This window comes from Vipera ursinii (genome assembly GCF_947247035.1).
Source record: "Vipera ursinii genome assembly, chromosome: 5".
NCBI lineage: Eukaryota > Metazoa > Chordata > Lepidosauria > Squamata > Viperidae > Vipera > Vipera ursinii.
Window position 1 is genome coordinate 5,299,945 of NC_139518.1, and position 21,086 is coordinate 5,321,030.

General features: G+C 44.1%; 1 protein-coding gene and 1 long non-coding RNA gene across 2 annotated transcripts in view; one reads left to right on the forward strand and one right to left on the reverse strand.

Moving 5' to 3' along the window:
• Nucleotides 1–3,685, reverse strand: part of LOC310641625 (cytochrome P450 2K6-like) — a gene marked incomplete at both ends in the record, with an annotated part of 28,610 nt that extends 24,925 nt beyond the window's left edge. The window contains 2 exons of the mRNA XM_083364861.1: nt 1,488–1,637; nt 3,652–3,685. Coding sequence (XP_083220987.1) covers nt 1,488–1,637; nt 3,652–3,685 — 184 coding nt within the window. The remainder of the gene's footprint in view (nt 1–1,487; nt 1,638–3,651) is intronic.
• The window catches only part of LOC310641216, a 145,552-nt gene that overhangs the window by 100,367 nt on the left and 24,099 nt on the right, over nt 1–21,086 (forward strand). The gene's annotated exons all lie outside the window — the stretch shown is intronic.

Here is a 21,086-nt window from a genome sequence, read left to right on the forward strand (position 1 = left end):
CAGAGGAATGCTGTGGATATAATTTACTTGGACTACAGTAAGGCATTTGATAAAGTTGACCACAAGCTACTACTACATAAGCTAGAAAAATGTGGGTTGGGCTGCTAGAAGGACAGAAGGTAGCAAGTCTGGATCCAAAGATTCAAGGAATGGCCAAGCTTCTGACCCCTTTTATCTGTGAAAGTCCTTGCTTTGTTGGTGCAGATGTCTGGTAGCTAATTTTGCGTTTTTTAAAAGTCTGGTACCTGTTGATGGGATTTTCACTGAAACATTAAAAAGCAGGAACCTAAGGCTTGATTTGGCTGAGAACCACACTCAATGTGTAGCCCTTAGTGTAAGTACATCTACATGGTTGGGGGAGTATACACTAGGGTACCCCAAGGCTCTGTCTTAGGCCCAGTACTCTTCAATATCTTCATCAATGACTTAGACAGGGGGATACAAGGGGAACTCATCAAATTTGCAGATGACACCAAGCTGTCAAAACTAGCGCTTAATCCAGAAGATAGGCTCAAGATGCAGGAGGATCTTGAAAGATTTGAAACACTGGGCCCTATCTAACAAAATGGAATTCAATGTAGAGAAAAGTAAGGTTTTACATTTAAGCAAGAAAAACCAAATGCACAAGGATAGAATAGGTCAGGGGTGTCAAACTCAATTTCATTGAGGGCCGCATCAGCATTGCGGTTGCCCTCAAGGGGCCGGGTGGGTGTGGCCAGGGTGGGCGTGGCCTACTGGGTGGGCGTGGCTAGAGTGCGTATGGCCTACTGGGTGGGTGTGGCCAGATCTACATCGTTCGCATCAAGGGTGACTATGGGGGCCTGGGCAGGAGTGGGACAGATCTGAGGGTCTCTGGCAGGAGGAGGGTCTCTGGGCCAGGGCCAAGGCAGTGGGGGCCGTTCCCTCACTGTTTCCAGGATGGCTTCACGGGCCGCATGAAACCAGTTCGCGGGCCGGATCCGGCCCCCAGGCCTTGTGTTTGACATGTCTGGAATAGGTGGTACCTGGCTCTACAACTAAAACTACTAAACTACTAAAAGCTACTAAAAATGCCAATATCACTTGAGGTTATCAGATACCTGTCAAGTTTGCAATGTATGGGCTTTTCAAGTGGCTCTGAGGCATTGTTTACCTTAAAAGTCCTTTATTAGCCTAATACACTGGCAAATGCTTGCTCGAAGGAAGCTGGAATCTGAAATCTCCGCCCCTTGCACAATATATTAAAACACAAATCTCCACCTTTCTAATTTTGTCATTAATCATATTCTCCAATTAATTTAAAGAATCTCTTTCCCTTCTGTTAGAAAACCCGCCAAGGCCGTATCTTCTTTAGTTAGAGAGATGGCCTTGAAAGTGCATTCCTACTCATCCCTCCTCCCAACCTTAAACTAATCTTCTAAAGCAATACACAAGTTTAACATATGAAATGGCTACTTCTTCACCTCTTGTCAAGCAATAACATTCGATGTTAGCAACATTGACAATACCTTTTTTATTTCCAAAGTCTTCCAAAACTCTCTCAACCTCAGCTTGTATTTGGGTTTCCAGGCCTTTTTTCCCCAGGCCTAACTTCCTCATGGTAACAACACTCTGCCGCCTTTGCTGTAACCACAAATGACCATTTGAAAATGCAATACCTGAATAATCAAAGATTAAAAGGAAAGAATAGCTCACACCAATACAAAAAAAATTGTTTTTGTTTTAGAAAATAGCTCTAATTTCTGTTCCAGTATTTAAGAATACATAAGTGAGATCAGCGACATATAACTTTAATAAGTAAATAAATAAGAATTCAATCCCTGCCTACCTAGTTTTGACACTCAACTGCAGCATATACTTTGGAAAATGGAAACGGGGGAAAATAAGATCTCACTGTTAAAAAATGGAAAATTTGGATTCTTAATAACTTAGAAAATCTTGATTTATATAGAGAGGACCACACTAAAGAATTCCTTTTGATTATGCCAAAAATTTCCATGCCCTTTTGTCTTCATAGATGGGCTAGTACAATCCCCTATCCTAACTTTTTTCAGTTTGGAGGATTCAAGTTTTTCAGATTTCATAGAGTCATTATAATCAACTTTGTATGATACCTTTTATAACCTAAAGGAACACCCAAAATTGGCCATATATTTTCCATGTTTCTCTTCAACTTCTGTAATATTCAATGTCTTTATCTAAAACCTGAGTGTAGATACATGGATTTGTAGAGGCTAACTCTGGAGAATATAGTGAATCCACAAAGTTGGACAAAACTTACCCCTTTTTTTGGTGATAGTCGAAATGAATGGTGTAACCGGGCGATCAACAAAGGCTTCTGCATGTTCAGTTAATGCTTCTTTCACTGTCTGGTATCCAGAGAAGACTATAATATAATAATTTCCACCCCACAGAGAATAAACGTTCCCATATTGCTTCGCCAGCTGCAATTGGTACAAAGTAGAAAAAATAAATCTTCCACATTATTATGCACAATTGCAGGTTAATATGCGACCTTCTCTTCCAGTTTCCTGTTTCTTGCCTTTTCATCTTCCTGTATTTTTCTTCCTCCAACTCAGTAAATTCCGTTACAGCCTTGTGAGGTACACAAAAAATGTACATGTTGTAATTTTCCATTTTTGCTTAAAGGAATAGGCATATAGAGGTAGTTAGCTAAGGTATTTTTTAGGAAAGGAAATGTAGTAAGCTGAAGGAATAGAGAGGAACTAGCAGTTTGAAAGCATGTAAAAATGCAAGTAGAAAAATAGGGACCACTACGGTGGGAAGGTAACAGTGTTCCGTGCGCCTTTGGCGTCTAGTCATGCCAGCCAGATGACCACGGAGACGTCCTCGGACAAGTGCTGGCTCTTCGGCTTTGAAACAGACATGAGCACAGGCCCCTAGAGTTGGAAACGACTAGCACGCATGTGTGGGGGAACCTTTACATTTACCTTTTATATACACTGACTCAAAGCATATTTTTAGAATAGTGCACACTATTGTAGAATAGCATATAGATTATGAATATTGTTCAATTAATATAAGGTTTATTCTTTATAAAAATTGCCTAGAGCTAGTACTTTAAAGTGTAACTATGAACCAAAGTACAGCTGTGTTTAACCAAAGCATGAACTCTGTTACACACATAGCTTCTAGATGAAAAGCAGGTATTCTTATAGATAAAGAAGGGAAGACATACAGTAAACCCTTTATAACTGCAATTATCCAGTTTGGGTAGCAGTTCACCTTGAACATAAGCTACACCTTTCGCAGGATGTTACAGATCATGCCATAGACAAGCAAGGGAAGATAAGGCAGGAACAAAAGGGGCTTTTGATTTAACAATTGAAGGGATTGGTAATTGTAATGGTTGCTAGGTGATGAGAAAGCATGTGACCAATTTAAACCTATCAACTGGACAGGGTATTAAAACCTATGTAGAAATTGATTCAGTGTGGCCCTTTATTGGTATATAGAAGGGTACACCAGCTTTTGCAAAATCATCATCATCATCATCATCATCATCATCATCATCATCCCGTGGCTGGGCCTGGTGTCTTCCCTATGGTTATAGGATTACCGGTCTTCAGATTGGTAGTGGTTTAGCCACCGTGAACCAACCCAGGCACTTCCCATCACCAATGATGAGAAGAAATAAAAAAAAATCCATACCGGATCGGTTGTCGCCCAGGTTAACAAGGACCATGTCAGATGCTATGGCTCCTGAACATCTGTCGAAAAATGGGCCACAGGGCTCAGTTGTTACTGCTGGGGAACAAGAGCATACAACTGTAAAGCAACTGGAACAAAAGCGCAAAACCTGGACAACTGAAGAAAATTGAGAAATCATCCAATGCTACTACCAGGCAGAACCAACAGCCAGGGGATTTCAAAAAAGAATGATGCAACTGTGGAAGGAAAAGCACCCAGAAAGTGACATAAACAAACAACCAGTGCTTTTATTGTAAAAGAGAAAGGTGCCGGAACTCACACATGTCATACAACCCGCCTTGCCTACCCTACAAGGTTCCATCCAAAAAAGGTGCCGGAACTCCGTTCTGAGCATTCTATGAGAAAATAAGCCCTGCAAACAACGATTAATGGATCAAAGATGTTTCATTATCCGTAATAAAGTTTTTATGGATGTGGAAATTCCACATCTAGGAACATTAGCTAAAAAGAAAACAACAAGCAATGATGATGAACAGGCTGAAGAAATTGTTCCAATACCTGAACAAACTGACCAACCAGCGGAAGAAGCCCCCACACAGGATGAAGCCTCCCCTGTGCAACAACATGAAAGTGTAGAGCTAAGTAATCTAGCAAAAATGCTGAAAGAAAAAATTGAAAACCACATCGAAGAAAACACAGAAAGAAAAAGACTGCCTGCCATCCATGAAGTGCATAGCAAACGAGTGAAAGATTTACTAAATGCTGTGAACAACATTTTACTTCCATCCCATCCACCACACTGTATGAAACAAACCAACTAATGTACAGTACAGCCGCTGTTATAACTGCAGAATTGGGTTATAAAATGCCAAAAATCAACCCACTGGAAGACCAAAGTGGAAAATTTGACTTCAAAATAAAATAAAAAAAAACTAGGAGGAAATGTCAGCAAATTGAAATACTTGAAAGAAGGAAAACTAAAGAACGAAAAGCTGAAAAATATACAAAAAATATAACTTGGAGGAAAAAACAATAATGGAAAACCTAAAACAGTGTGTAATAGCAACATCAAAGAAAATTGAAAGATATAAAGGACAAAAAAAACCCAATATTGTGAAAACGTCCAGTTCAGAAGAAACCAGCACCTCTTCTATCAGTCACTTGACAAAAATAAAGTCCAAACTACTGTTCTACCATATAAAGAAAAAACTTTTTTTATTGAAAAGTTTTACAATACATTTTTAAATACAAAAAACTCCCTCCTCCCCCTCCCCTCTCCCCAACCCTCCCCAACCCTCCCCTCCCCTCCCCCCTCCCCGACTTCCCAGAGCTGAATACAGGGTATAGTGATACAAACATAAGCTAGAATATGCTAACAATAAAAATAAGACAATAAATTCTATTGCACTTTAACTCTCCATAGTCATAATTATATTACTAACAGATAACAAATAACTAATAATACATCATATAAAACCACTACTTATTCAAATGCTAAATGAAACTTTTTAGTCCCATATTTATTGTGAATATATTCAATCCATCTTCTCCATTCCACAATATATCTCTGTTGCGATTGTTCTTTCAAATATGCTGAAATCTTTGCCATTTCCGCCAAGTTAGAAACTTTCAAAGTCCACTTTTCTATAGTCGGCAGTTCCTCCTTCTTCCAATATTGCGCTACTAAAAGTCTTGCTGCCCTAATTAGATTCAACATCAACTTAGAGTCTATAACAGTAGTATCTGTAATAATACCCAATAAAAACAATTGCGGAGAAAACTTTATCCTTTTCTTAAATATCTTTTGCATATTCCACCAAATTTTAATCCAAAAAGCTTTAACCTTTTTGCAAGTCCACCATATATGAAAATACGTTGCATCCTCACCACCACACGTCCAACATTTGGGCTGGCAATTCGGATACATACTTGCTAATTTTTTAGGGTCTAAGTGCCACCTATAAAACATTTTATAAAAATTCTCTCTTAAATTTTGGGCCTGCGTAAATTTTACATTTCTAACCCAGATCTTTTCCCAAATATCCATTGTTATAACTTCTTGAAAATTCTGAGCCCACTTTATCATACAGTCTTTAACAAGTTCCGTTTCTGAATCAATTTCTATCAATGCATTATATATCCTTTTTATATGTGCTTGACCTTGATCACTAATTTATTTTACCAAATTTTCATCAATCATCGAAAAACCAACTTTCTGGTCCTCTTTCCTTCTTGCCTGTAACTGCCCATACTGAAACCAAGTTTGTACAATCTTTTCTTCTTTTAATATATTATATGGCTTTAATTGCCATACATTCCTTTCTAAACTTAAGATCTCCTTGTACGTAGTCTCATCATGTTTAAATCCCACATTTATATTTTCTATTGCATGTTTAGGTATTGTCCAAATTGGTATCTTATAATTTAACTTATGTCTATACTTTTTCCAAACTCGCAACAGAGCATACCTTAGTATATGTATCTTAAACACATTATCCACCATCTTATCATACAATAAATATGCCAACCAAATAACAAATCATAACCCTCAAGATTTAATAATCTCCCTTGTGTTAAATTAAACCAGTCACTTATCGATGACAAAGCAGCAGCTTCATAATATAATTTAAAATTAGGCATTTTAAGACCACCTCTTTCACACGTGTCTTGCATTATCTTAAATTTAACTTGTGGCTTTTTCCCTGCCCAAACAAATTTATTAATACCTTTTTGCCATTCCTCCAAATTTGAATCCTTTTTAAGTATAGGTATCATTTGAAATAAAAATAAAAATTTTGGCAAAACATTCATTTTCACTGCTGCAATTCTTCCCAGTAATGATAATTGTAATTTTTTCCAACTATCTAGTTCTTTTTGTAGTTTTCCCCATAACATTTCATAATTATTCTTATATAACTTCACATTTGAGACTGACAGGTAAACCCCCAAGTATTTTACCTTTTTAATTATTTCAAATCCCGTTAGCTCTTCCAGAGCAACCTTTTGTTCTATAGTCATATTCTTAGACAATATTTTTGTTTTTTGTGTATTTATCTTAAATCCAGAAACTTTCCCATATAACATTATTATCTCCATCAATTCCACAACTGAGTAAACCGGTTGAGTTACTGTAATAACCAGGTCGTCCGCAAATGCCCTCAATCTGTAATCCTGATCTCTTATTTGAATTCCCCTAATTTTATTTGAATCTCGTATTTTAATCAGTAATATTTCCAATGTTAAAACGAACAATAAGGGTGACAACGAGCACCCCTGCCTTGTGCCCTTTTCAATGTTACATATTTCTGTCAAACTATTGTTTACTATTATACAAGCTGTTTGCTTCTGATATATTGCCCTAATAGGTTGTAAATTGTTTTCCCCAAATTCCATTTTCTCCAATACTTTCACCAAAAATTGCCAATCCAATTGATCAAAGGCTTTTTCAGCATCCAAAAAGATCAGCGCTGCGGAGACCTGATTATTCCTTTCCAAAAATTCCAATAAATCTACAATATGTCTCACATTATTCTTCATTTGTCTACCACTTATAAATCCAGTTTGATCACTATGAATCACTTGCTGTATTACCTTCATTAATCTATTGGCTAAAATCTTTGCAAATATCTTATAATCAGTAGTTAAAAGCGATATTGGTCTGTAGTTTTTGGCTTGGGTAGCATCCTGATCTTCCTTTGGGATCAATGAAATAAAGGCTGTTTTCCACAATGGAGGCACTCCTCCTCCCAATTGAATTGTCTTAAACAATTCTCTCAAAGGTTCCACCATTTCTGACTGTAAATTTTTATAATAAACAGCAGTCAAACCTTCAGTTCCCGGTGCTTTACCCACTTTTAATTGTTTAATTGCTAAAAAAAATTCTTCATCAGTTATCAATTGGTTCATCCCTTCCTTTTGTTCTTGTGTAAGAACAGGGATATTAGCTTCTAGCAAATATCCATCTATATCTACATCTGTAATCTTATCTCTAGCATACAACTTAGAATAAAAATCAACAAAAGTCTTTTTAATAAGATTCTGCTGGTACACTACTTTACCCTTATATTCTATTCTATCTATATTACTAGCTCTTTGTTTCTTCCTTAGCAAGTAAGCTAACCATCCACCCGGTTTATTAGCATTACAAAAAGTATTATGTCTAGCATATCGTAGGTTAGTTGCCTCTTGATCTGCCATTAACATATCAAACTGACCTCTTAATAAAGTAATTGCCTCTTTAATCTTCCCATCAGATGGATTCTGAATTAGAGCCTTTTCTTTTTCCTTAATTTCATCCTCTAATTCTTTCCTCTTAAATTCCAATTTACGTCTATGTTTATTATTCAAATATATTAATGCACCTCTCATATAAGCTTTACTTGCATCCCAAACCATCTCAATAGAAGTACCTTTATACATATTAATTTTAAAAAATTCTTTCATCTGTTTTTTACACTCTTCCACATTTTCCTGGTATCTAAACAAATTTTCATTTAAACGCCAAGACCGTCTGTCTCCATTATCTTTTTCTATCTCCAACCATACTGGACTATGATCAGATATAGTTCTTGGACAAATCTTGATCTTCTTAATCCTAGAAAAAAAGTCATTAGTAATTAATACAAAATCAATCCTGGAAAAAGATTGATGCCTATCGGGAAAAAAAGTAAAGTCTTTTTCTTGCAAGTTCCTTTCTCTCCAGACATCTCTCAATTCCAAGTCATCCTTCATCTCAAAAAAAGATTTAGGCAGTTTAGCATGACTTGGTGTACTTCTAAAAAGACCTCTCTTGTCCATTTGTACATCCAAGACGCCATTCCAATCTCCCATAAAAATACAAGATTTATAATCCCACTGAATATTCTTGCTGTGTAGTAATTTGTAAAAGTCTCCTTGCTGCTGATTACGAGCATATAATCCAACCAAAAGTGTTTTCTTGCCTTCTATTAATAGTTCAATTATAACATATCTTCCTTGTTTATCTGCTTCAATTAAACTCGCTGTTAAAGTATTCTTGACATAAATAACAACTCCATTTTTCTTGTCAGGCGCAGAAGCAATAAACTGTGTGCCCAACCTAAAGTTTATCAAGTACTTTTGATCAACTGCTCGAATATGTGTTTCCTGTAAGCAAATAACATCATTTTTAAATTGCTTTAGATATTGAAATTCTTTCTCTTTTTTTATTAAAGAGTTTTACAAAAACAAGGTTTTACAATATATCCCCAAATCCCCCCCCACCCCAAACCCGCCCACTTCCCCCCCCACTTCCCAGAGCTAAATACAGGATTATAGCTATAATAATCATATTCTAAATAAAAATTATGCATAATATACAATTAACCAAATCCATAATGTGCTTTAACTTCCCTTTAACATAACTACATACAAAGTACCAATAACAATATCCCTCTAAAATCTACTCATAAGCTAAATGGAACTTTTTAGTCCCATATTTATTCTGAATATAATCTATCCATCTCCTCCAAACTGAAATATATCTTTCCTGTGAGTGATCTTTCAAGTAAGCAGAAATCTTAGACATTTCTGCAAGATTCGAAACTTTAAACACCCATTCTTCTATAGTAGGCAAGCTATCCTTCTTCCAATATTGTCCCACCAGTAACCGTGCTGCTGTTATCATATTCAACACCAAATTGGTTTCTTTAACATCACAATCTACAACAATACCCAATAAAAACAATTGCGGAGAAAACTTTATCTTTCTCTTAAAAATCTTTTGAATGTTCTACCAAATTTTAATCCAAAAAGCTTTTATATTTCTACAAGTCCACCACATATGAAAATAGGTGGCTTCTAAACTACCACATCTCCAACATTTAGACTGTAAATTAGGATACATGTTAGACAATTTCTTGGGATCCAGATGCCATCTATAAAACATTTTATAAAAATTTGAGCCTGAGTAAATTTAACATTTCTGACCCAAATTATCTCCCAAGTGTCCAACGAAATTGGTTCCTGAATATTTTGTGCCCACTTTATCATACAATCTTTAACTAATTCCGTTTCCGAATCCAATTCAATTAAAGCATTATATATCCTCTTTATATGTGCACAATTTAAGTCTCTAATTTGTTTTACTAAATTTTGATCTATAATTGTGATGCTTTTGGAGCGCTTCTTCCAACATCACCTGCACTCTCTTTGGCTTCGCTCCTCCCACTGCTTCACTATAAGTAAGTTTTTGAGATGAAATCATGGCTCTCTGCTGTTCTTGCTCTTGTCTCATTCGTCTAGCTGCAGCGCGTGTCATTCTTTGGTCTCTTACCTCCATTGGTACTGAAATCTGATCCACTCCAGTAGCTTTCTGGAATTCTCCATCTTTTGACTGCGTAACTCCTTCAGCACCTTGTATACTCTCACTTTGTGGTTAACGCTCCCCTTCACCATTCCTCCTTTTAGATTCCAGAAGTGGTAGGGGGCCTGCCTTCAAAATATTAGCATATAAATCTCGTGCCTGTAAAACTGTGATGAGATATCTCGTGCCTGCGTGCATCACCACCATACCTACTGGGATCTCCCATCTAAACTGGATATCCCGTCTTAATTCTTCTGCCAAAAAAGCAAATTCTTTCCCTCTGCTTAAAATTCTTGGAGGGATCTCTTTCAAAATTAAAACTTCTTGCTCTGCAACTGTAAATTTATTATTATAAAAGGCTTGAATAACCTCATTTCTAATTGCTCTCTTTGTAAAATAAACCACCACATCTCTAGGTAGCTTCCTTTGTCTTGCAATCCAGGAATTGACACGAAATATTTTATCTATATCCACCATAATATCTTCTGCTGAACGCCCCAGAATCTGTTCAAGAGCTTCTGAAAATACTTTTTTCAAATTTTCCTTAGGGTCTTCCTTCAAGCCTCTAATTCTCACAGCAAACTCCATCTCTCTATGCTGCACCAATAATAAATCATCATCAATCTTTTCCATCACTGTTTCAGCATCCATCATTTTGGCATCTAATCTCATATTATTTTGACTACGTTCTTCCACTTTCTCATCCAAGCCATTCCTTGAAATGCAAGCAAAATGTCTGCCCTTATTTCTGTATTCTTCTCCTCAATAAGCTCAGCTAATTGCTGAGATTGTTTTTTCAAAGCCTCTTGCAAAACATCCTGCAGATCTTTTATTGTTAAAGCTGGTGCGGGTGCCAGAGGAGGGGGCATTAGAGCCTGTAATGAAGATTGCTGAACAGGCGAAGCCCCCGCGCTTCTGGTAACTTTAGTTGACTTGGCAGCCATTTTCACCGACTTAATTCTATTGCGCACTTTCACTTTCTGCACCACTTAGAAGTTTCCCACAAAGTTTACTGAGTTAAAGTTCAAATACTTGCTCTTGCAGCATTCTCCTGCACAGCTCTGCCTGCATCCAAGTAATCCAAAGTTCGCTCTCACTGACAGGGATGGTTGCAGCGTCCTGCTCTGCTCCAAAGCCTTAGAGCAGAGGCGCCCCGGAGTCCGGAGCAAACTCAGGCTTCGGGGGGGCTCACACCCTTCAACCACCAGAGTTTCAACTCTGGCGGTCTGGGGGAGCTGTACCCCTGCCTGGGTGCTCACCCCCTCCTCTTCTCCCAAAGAGCGGGTTTCCGAGCCGCCAAAAAGCTGATCATCGCTGTTTTTGGCGGCTCTACGGAGACAGCGGGGCTGACAGCCGAAATGGCTGTCGTCAATGGAGCCTTGCCACCTGGAAGTCCATATAAAGAAAAAACTTTAAACTTTTGGAAAGAATTGTGGGAAAACCCAGTGGAACATAATAAAACTGCCTCCTGGATCAAAGATATCCAAAAACAAGCAACACAAAACAAAATGGAGAATATTGCAATAACCACCGATATGGTTGCAAAACAAGTAAAGAAGGTCAAGAACTGGAGTGCACCTGGCCTGGAAAGCTGCATGGATACTAGTTGAAACACCTGACCAGCCTCCATCACCGCATGACCACTCAGTTTGATGAAATGCTTCAAAATGCCACAAGTGAAGAATGGTTAACAGCTGGTCGAACATACTTGATAATGAAAGACCCTTAAAAGAGCACAGAACCAAGCAACTATACAAATAACAGAAACGAAGGCAGAATATAAGGAAAAACAACTGGATGACAGATTAAATAGATGGAAAACCAAAGCTTTGCATGGACAGCATTTGAAAAATGTTGAAGGAAAATGTGATAACAACTTGACATAGGCATGGCTTAAGATGGGAACCATCAAGAAAGAAACAGAAGGCTTAATACTGGCTTCTCAAGAACAAGCACTACAAACTGATGCCATGAAAGCAAAGATACAAAAATCTACTGACAATCCAAATTGCCGACTTTGCAACGACAAAGTTGTTTCATATTTAATATGTGAGTGCAGCAAAATTGTGCAAACTGATTACAAAGCTAGCCCTCACCGAGTTTCTAAACTAATCCACTGTGCATTGTGTAAAAAGTATGACTTGCCTGTGTGTGAAAAGTTGTGGGAACATAGGGTGGAAAATGTTGGCAAGAATGAGAGGGTGAAGATCTTGTGGGACTTCTGAATGCAGTATTCTGTATACTAGTTTCCATCCGTTGCTTCTTGTCCTGCCTTCAGGTGCTTTGGAGAATAGCTTGACTCCCTCTTCTTTGTGGCAACCCCTGAGATATTGGAACACTGCTATCATGTCACCCCTCACCCTTCTCTTCATTAAACTACACATACCCAATTCCAGCAACCATTCCCTATATGTTTTAGCCTCCAGTCCCCCAATAATCTTTGTTGCCGTTCTTTGTACCCTTTCTAGAGTCTCAACATCTTGTTTACATCATGGTGACCAAAACTGGATGCAGTATTCCAGGTGTGGCCTTACCAAGGCATTGTAAAGTGGTATTAGTACTTCATGTGATCTTGATTCTATCCCTCTGTTAATGCAGCCTAGCACTGTGTTGGCTTTTTTGGCAGCTGCAGCACACTGCTGGCTCATATTTAAGAAATTGTCTACTAGGACTCTGAGATCCCTCTCACAGTTACTACTATTGAGCAAGGTAACACCTATACTATACCTGTGCATTTGATTTTTCCTGCCTAAATGTAGAACCTTACTTTTTTCACCATTGAATTTCATTTTGTTAGATAGCGCCCAGTGTTCAAGTCTGTCCAGATCCTCCTGTATTTTAAGCCTATCTTCTGGAGCGTTGGCTATTCCTGCCAGCTTGGTGTCATCTGCAAATTTTCTTGCCTAATTGTAGAGCCTTCCTTTTTTCACCATTTAATTTTATTTTGTTAGATAGCACTCAGTGTTCAAGTCTGTCAAGATCCTTCTCTATCTAAAGGCTATCTTCTGGAGTATTGGCTATTCTGGGTCGATTTGGCTGGACAATTGGGCATGGTTACATGTCTCTTCTTTGTGACTCCCCATTGAATTGTCCAGGAGTACCCGGGAATTGGCCGCTGTGAGAGAGCGACTATGGATTGGCCATCGCCACCCCACTGATGTGAGAGATCAGTTGGGGTAGGCTTATTCCTGTGGTTTTGATACTCTGTCTACCCCAGGTTGGATGCCTCAGCCACGGTGAGAGGGCGGTTATTTGTCTTCGCCTGGTTACCAGCTCGGGTGAGAGCGGAGCTGGATTGGTGGACTTGAGACCTATATTTACTTCCTGGACTTGATACCGCTCCCAATTTAATACCATCTTTTGACCATCTATCTGACCATAGCTGCCCCTTGCAGATATTATTACGTGGCTCGGTTGCGGTACTCTAGTGCGGACCTATATGCCCTCAGGAGGGGCCCCCTCCTGGGTGCGACCTGCCACCCTTTCCAATGTCTCCCTTCAGGACGGGCCCAATTGCTGGGACCCCGAGAGGTGGTTGGGCATAGACAGGGGCCTCTGGTGGAAATATATTAAGAGACCCCTGGTATGTTTTTTAGCTGGTGAAGGTAGGGTTGGGTTGGAACTGGGGGGGGGTGTTCCACCAACCGTTTGTCAGTCTGGGCCTGGGATGGGTCCCGGCGGGATGGGGTTGGGGACCTCTGGTTTTCCTGGCAGCGGGGTGGGGTTTCAAATCCCCACGACAATTGGGAATGGCAGCAGGTGGTCATACGGAGGGCCATATCAACATCTGGGATCACGCCCCCGCTGTCTCCAAGCGGTGGCATGCTCTGAACCTCTGGTTAGAACCCGTTTATCTGGGAGTGAGGGGGACCAGGTCCCTGAACTCAGGCTGGTGTACTTTAATGCCAGGTCCGTTGTGAACAAGGTTCCCCTCGTTTGCGATTTGATCGGAGGAATGCGCGGACCTGGCATGCATTATGGAAACCTGGTTGGGCCCAGAGAGAGGTGTCCCTCTGACTGAACTTTGCCTTCCAGGTTTCTGTGTGCTTCACCGGCCGCGGGCTCAGGGCAGGGGTGGGGGAGTGGTGGTGGTGGTGGTTATACAGGAGACCTTATGTCCGCGGGAGGCCACTGTTGTACAGCTAGTTGGGAGTGAGTCACTCCTCCTGAGGTGTGGCCCTGGGGCTCATTTGGGCCTGTTGCTAACATACCTGGCGCCCAGCTATGTGGCAACGGCCCTGCCCGAGCTTCTCGACACCCTCTCGGGGTTGGCGATTGAGTTTCCCAGACTCATAGTTCTGGGCGACTTTAACTTGCCTTCCCTGGGAGGGTTGTCAGAGTTGGCTCAGAATTTCATGGCTTCCATGACGACCATGGACATGACCCAAGTAATTCAGGGTCCGACTCATGGAGCGGGGTCACACACTCGACCTTGTTTTTTAATCTGGACAGTGGTTTGATGATCTGGGAGGGGGTTTGCCAACTATTGTCCCCCTGTCATGGACTGATCATTATCTCCTGCAGCTGGTGTTCCGCTATGCCACCCCTTGCCGCTAGGCTGCGGAGCCGACCAGGTGGTTCCGCCCCAGGTGCCTATGGATCCAGAACAGTTCCAGACGGCTCTTGGGTCTATACCTATCTCCCTCACTCACAGCCCAGCTGATGCCTTGGTGGATGCCTGGGAAAGGGCGGCCACCGAGGCACTCGACCGTGTTGTACCCTTGCGTCCCCTGACCCGACGCAGATCCCGGTGGGCTCCATGGTTTTCCGCAGAGCTCCGGGAGATGACGTGTCGGAGATGGGGTCTAGAGAGCTGTTGGAAATCCAGCCGGTCTGAATCTGACTGATTGCGGTTAAGAACCTCTACGAGGTCTTATCTCGCAGCGATGGAGGCAGTGAAATCTAACTATTTCGCTGCCCTCATCGCATCCGCAGATAATTGCCCAGCCGCCCTGTTTAGGGTGACTCGCTCCCTCCTTAATCAGGAGGTAAGGGAGGAACCCCTGCAGGGGCGGGCCGAGAAGTTTAGTCAGCATCTGACGGATAAAATCGCTCAGATTTGGGCCGGTCTGGACTCCGACTGGACAGAGTCTGACAGGGGGAGACGAGCGGTCCTGGCAATGTTATCTGGGATGAATTTGATCCTGTAATAACTGCTTCTCTGAGGGAGGGTAGCTTTCTTCTGCCTTGAAGGAGGCAGTGGTAAGGCCCCTCCTCAAGAAGCCTGTCCTGGACCCGGCTATTTTGAACAACTATCGTCCGGTCTCCAACCTTCGCTTTTTTGCGAAGGTTGTAGAGAGCGTGGTGTCGCATCAGCTCCCTCTGTTACTGGAGGAAGCTGATTATCTGGACCCGTACCAATCGAGCTTTAGGCCCGGGTACAGCACGGAGACGGCATTGGTCGCGCTGGTGAATGATCTCTGGCGGGCTCGGGACAGGGGTTGTTCCTCTGTCCTAGTCCTATTAGACCTCTCAGTGGCTTTTGATACCATCAACCATGGTATCTTACTGCGGTGCCTCAGGGGTTTGGGAGTGGGTGGCACTGTTTTACAGTGGTTCTCCTCCTACCTCCTGGGTCGTTTGCAGTTGGTGTTGGCAGGAGGGCAGAGATCTGCCCTGAGGCCTCTTGTTTGTGGAGTTCCTCAGGGGTCGGCCCTCTCTCCCCTCTCGTTCAACATCTATATGAAGCCGCTGGGTGAGCTCATTCATGGTTTTGGGTTGGGGTATCATCAGTTTGCTGATGATACCCAGCTTTCCACCCCGAACCAACCCAGTGATGCCCTCGATGTGATGTCCCATTGCCTGGAGGCGGTCCGGGTCTGGATGGGGAGAAACAGGCTTTGACTTAATCCTGTCAAGGCTGAGTGGCTGTGCATACTGGCATCTCGGTTTAATCAGTCTATTCCATTGTTAACTATGGGGGGTGAGGTGTTACCCCCCCATAGATAGGACCTGCAACTTGGGCATCCTCCTAGACTCATGGCTCAGTTTGGAAGATCATAGAGGAGTCGTGGCCAGGGGGTCTTTTGCCCAGGTTCACCTGGTGTGCCAGTTGCGGCCCTATCTGGACCAAGATGCCCTACTTACAGTCACTCATGCGCTTGTGACCTCCCGGATAGACTACTACATGGGGCTGCCCTTGAGGACCACTCAGAGGCTTCAGCTGGTGCAGAATGCGGCCGCACGAGTTGTGATGGGGGTCTCCCAATACTCCCATGTAACGCTTCTTCTCCGTGAGCTGCATTGGCTTCCAGTTGCCCTCCGGGTGAGATTCTAGGTGCTGATGATGACCTATAAAGCCCTAAATGGCATGGGTCCAGATTATCTTAGGGAGCACCTGCTGCCAGTTTCAACTTCCCATCGTCCTATGCACTCCCAGAGGGAAGGCCTCCTCAGGGTCCCACCGGTCAAGGAGTGCCGGTGGGTGATTCCCAGGGGGAAAGCATTCTCTGGGGGCATGCCTGCCCTATGGAATCAGCTGCTGGTGGAACTCCGGATCGCCCCTGACCTTCGTTCATTTCGCTGGGACCTAAAAACCTGGCTATTCGAGCTGGCCGGCCCGGACTGAGGGGTTTTTAAGGTTTTAAATCCAATTTTAAAGTGTTGGGGCTATTAATTTAATCGTATTTTAATCTGTATATTGTATTTTTTATTTGCCCTGTATACCGCCCTGAGTCCTTCGGGAAAAGGGCGGTATATAAATCGAATAAAATAAATAAATAAATAAATTTATCCTCTCTTCCAAATCATTGATGAAGATGTTGAAGAGTACTGGGCCTAGAATAGAACTCTGGGGCACACCACTACACACTCATAGTTACTTCTATTGAGCAGGGTACCACCTATACTATACCCAGAACAGAGCTCCAGGGCACCCCACTGTACACCTCCCTCTATGTAGATGCAGTTCTATTCAGGACCACACGCTGAGTACGGCCGGTCAGCCAGTTATGAATCCATCTGGTGGTGATGCTGTGTAAACCACATTTTTCTATCTTATCAAATAGTAGGTTGTGGTCTACTTTATCAAATGCCTTACTGAAGTCCAAATAAATTATAACCACAGCATTCCTCTGGTTCACTAATTTTGTCATTTGGTCAAAGAATGCAATACGTTTTGTCTGGCATGATCTGTTTTTGACAAACCCATGTTGGCTTTTGGTAATGACTTTGTTTGCTTCTAGGTGTTCACTGATTCCTTGCTTGATTATCTTTTCCAAGATCTTCGCAGGTATTTATTTTATTTATTTATTTAGTTACATTTATATACCACCCTATTCCCTGAGGACTCAGGGCGGTTTACAGGGAGTTAAAAATCCAACATACAAAAGTTAAAAACCCAATTAAAAATATTAAATTGACCCTGTACTCAATTAGAAAGAACCCCAATTAAAAATTTCTCCTCAGCCTGGGCCCAAGAGCCCGAAGAGCCAGGTCATCAGGCCCCGGCGGAATGATCGGAGGTCGGGGGCAGTTCTCAGTTCCACCGGCAGCTGGTTCCAGAGGGCAGGCGCTCCCACCGAGAAGGCCCTATCCCTGGGTGTCACCTGCCGGCAATCTCTTACCGGCGGGACCCTGAGCAGACCCTCCCTGTGGGAGCGCACTGGGCGAAGGGCGTTTGATGCCGGCAGCAGGTGTTCCCTCAGATATCCCGGACCCAGGCCATGTAGGGCTTTATAGGTGATAACCAGCACCTTGAATTTCACCCGGAGGGCAACTGGAAGCCAATGCAGCTCACGGAGTAGAGGTGTTACATGGGGGTATCGGGAAACCCCCATTACAACTCGCGCGGCCGCATTCTGCACCAGTTGAAGCCGCCGAGTGGTCTTCAAGGGCAGCCCCATGTAGAGAGCATTACAGTAGTCCAAACGGGAGGTCACAAGCGCGTGAGTAACTGTGCGTAGGGCGTCTCGGTCCAGATAGGGACGCAACTGGCGCACCAGGCGAACCTGAGCAAAAGCCCCCCTGGTCACGGCTCCTATATGGTCTTCGAAATTGAGCCGTGAATCCAGGAGGACGCCCAAGTTGCGAGCCCTATCGACGGGGGGTAACACCTCACCCCCCCATCATTAAGGATGGAATAACTTGGTTAACCCGAGATGCCGATATGCACAGCCACTCAGTCTTGGCGGGATTGAGACGAAGCCTGTTTCTCCCCATCCAGACCTGAACCGCCTCCAGGCAATGGGACATCACGGAGAGGGCATCACTGGGTTGGTTCGGGGTGGAAAGAAAAAGTTGGGTATCATCCGCGTACTGATGATACCCCACCCCAAAACCACAAATGATCTCACCCAGCGGCTTCATATAGATGTTGAACAGGAGAGGCGAGAGAACCGACCCCTGAGGACCTCCACAAATGAGAGACCTCGGGGTGGATCTCTGCCCTCCTGTCAACACCGACTGCGAGCGGCCCTGGAGGTAGGAGGAGAACCACTGTAGAACGGTGCCTCCCACTCCCAGCCCCCTGAGACACCGCAGTAGGATACCATGGTCGATGGTATCGAACGCCGCTGAGAGATCTAATAGGACCAGGACAGAGGAGCAACCCCTGTCCCTAGCCCTCCAGAGATCATTCACCAGCGCGACCAATGCCGTCTCCGTGCTGTGTCCGGGCCTGAAGCCCGATTGGTACGGGTCCAGATAATCAGTTTCCTCCAGGAACAGAGGGAGCTGATGTGCCACCACGCTCTCTACAACCTTTGCCAGAAAGCGAAGGTTGGAGACTGGACGGTAGTTGTTTAAAACAGCCGGGTCCAAAGCAGGCTTCTTGAGAAGGGGTCTCACCACCGCCTCCTTCAAGGCGGCAGGAAAGACACCCTCCTTCAAGGAAGCAGTTATTACTGCATGGAACCAGCCTCATGTTCCCTCCCGAGCCGCATAAGCTAGCCAGGAGGGGCACGGATCCAACAAACAGGTGGTGGTGCTCAGTCTCCCCATGATCCTGTCCACATCATCAGGGGAAACAGGGTCGAACTCATTCCAGATAACGTGCTCAAGACCGCCTGATTCCTCCACATTAGACTCTGCCCAGTCAGAGTCCAAGCCGGTCCGGATCCGAGCGATTTTGTCCGCCAGATGATGACTAAACTCCTCGGCTCGTCCCTGCAAGGGATCCTCCCTTACCTCCTGATTAAGGAGGGAGCGAGTCACCCTAAACAGGGCGGCTAGGCGATTATCTGCGGAAGTGATAAGGGCGGCAAAGTAGTTAGACTTCGCCGTCCTTATCGCTGCAAGATAAGACCTTATAAAGGTTCTTAACTGCAATCGGTCGGATTCGGATCGGCTGGACCTCCAACCGCTCTCTAGACCTCGTCTCCGACGCTTCATCTCCCGGAGCTCCACAGAGAACCATGGGGCCCAGCGGGATCTGCGACGGGTCAGAGGTCGCATGGGTACAACGCAGTCGAGTGCCCTGGTGGCTGCCGTTTCCCAGGCCTCCACCAGGGCATCGACTGGGCTGTGGGTAAGGGTGATAGGTATAGGCCCAAGCACCCTCTGGAACCGATCTGGGTCCATTAGGCGCCTGCGGCGGAACCACCTGGTCGGCTCCGCTGCCCAGTGGCGGGGGATGGCATGACGGAAAACCAGCCTCAGGAGGTGATGATCTGACCATGACAGAGGGGTGATGGATTGAGAACCCCCTCCCAGATCATCCAACCACTGTCCAGACAGGAACACCAGGTCGAGAGTGTGATCCCCCTCATGAGTCGGGCCCTCAATAACCTGGGTCAGGCCCATGGCTGTCATGGAAGCCATGAACTCCCAAGCTAACTCCGACGACCCTCCCAGTGATGGCAGGTTGAAGTCACCCAGGACTATAAGCCTGGGGAACTCCACTGCCAACCCTGAGAGGGTGTCGAGCAGCTCGGGCAGGGCTGTTGCCACACAGCTGGGCGCCAGGTATGTAAGCAACAAGCCCAACTGAACCCGAGGACCACACCTCAAGAGGAGGGATTCACTCCCGGCCATCTGGACAATGGTGGCCTCCCGGGGACACAAAGTCTCCCGAATAACCACTGCCACCCCACCACCCCTGCCCTGAGCCCGTGGCTGGTGCAGCACCCGGAAACCCGGCGGGCATAACTCGGTGAGAGGCACCCCTCCCTCCGAGCCCAGCCAAGTTTCCGTGATGCACGCTAGATCCGCACATTCCTCCTCGATCAGATCACGGATGAGGGGAGCTTTATTAACTACGGATCTAGCGTTAAAATAGACCAGCCTGAGCTCAGGGGCCTGATCACCCTCATCCCCGGGTAAGAGGGTGCTAACCGGAGGGTCGGAGCACGCCACCGCTCGGAGATAGCGGGGGCGCGATCCCAGATGTTGATATGACCCTCCGCGCAAACACCTGCTGCCATACCCTATCGCCGTGGGGATTCGATGCCCCACCCCCACATTCCCAGCGTCAGCAGCCACCTCCCCCGACCCCGTCCCGTCAGGACCTCTAACAGGTCCAGACTGAGTGCCGGTTACAGGTTCCCTCCCCACCCCCCCTCCCTCCCCCTCCCTAACCTCTTAAAATAACCGGCTAAGAATCTGATCAGGGGCCTCTTAGCGCGTCTTAACTCGAGGCCCCTATCCAAGCCCAACCACCTCTCGGAGTCCCAAAGCTTGGGCCCGTCATTAAGGGGAGTATGGAAACAGGCGACAGGTCGCGCCAATGAGGCAGGAACCGCCCTAAGGGCATACAAGTCCGCTTCGGAATAACGATAGATCATATTGCGCTCGAATAGTCTCTTAGGGCCGATGTTGTAAATATGGCCAAAGGATTGTTGAGGTCAGGCTGATAGGTCTGTAATTTCCTGGATCCATTTTTTTCCATTTTTTGAAGATGGGAACTACACCAGCTCTTTTCTAGTCCTCTGGTAATTCCCGAGTGCTCCAGGATCTTTGAAAGATATAGTTCAGTGGTTCTGAAATCACATCTTCCCATTCCTTCAGAATCTTGGGATGTAATCCATCTGGCCCTGGTGATTTGAACTCATCTAGGGTGGACAGGTACTCACTTACCATTTTATTGCCTATCTTAACTTGTTTTTCTAATCTGTTTTTTACGGTACTGTTTTTGATAGGTTGGATTGTTTTTTCCCTTTGTGTAAATACGGATGCA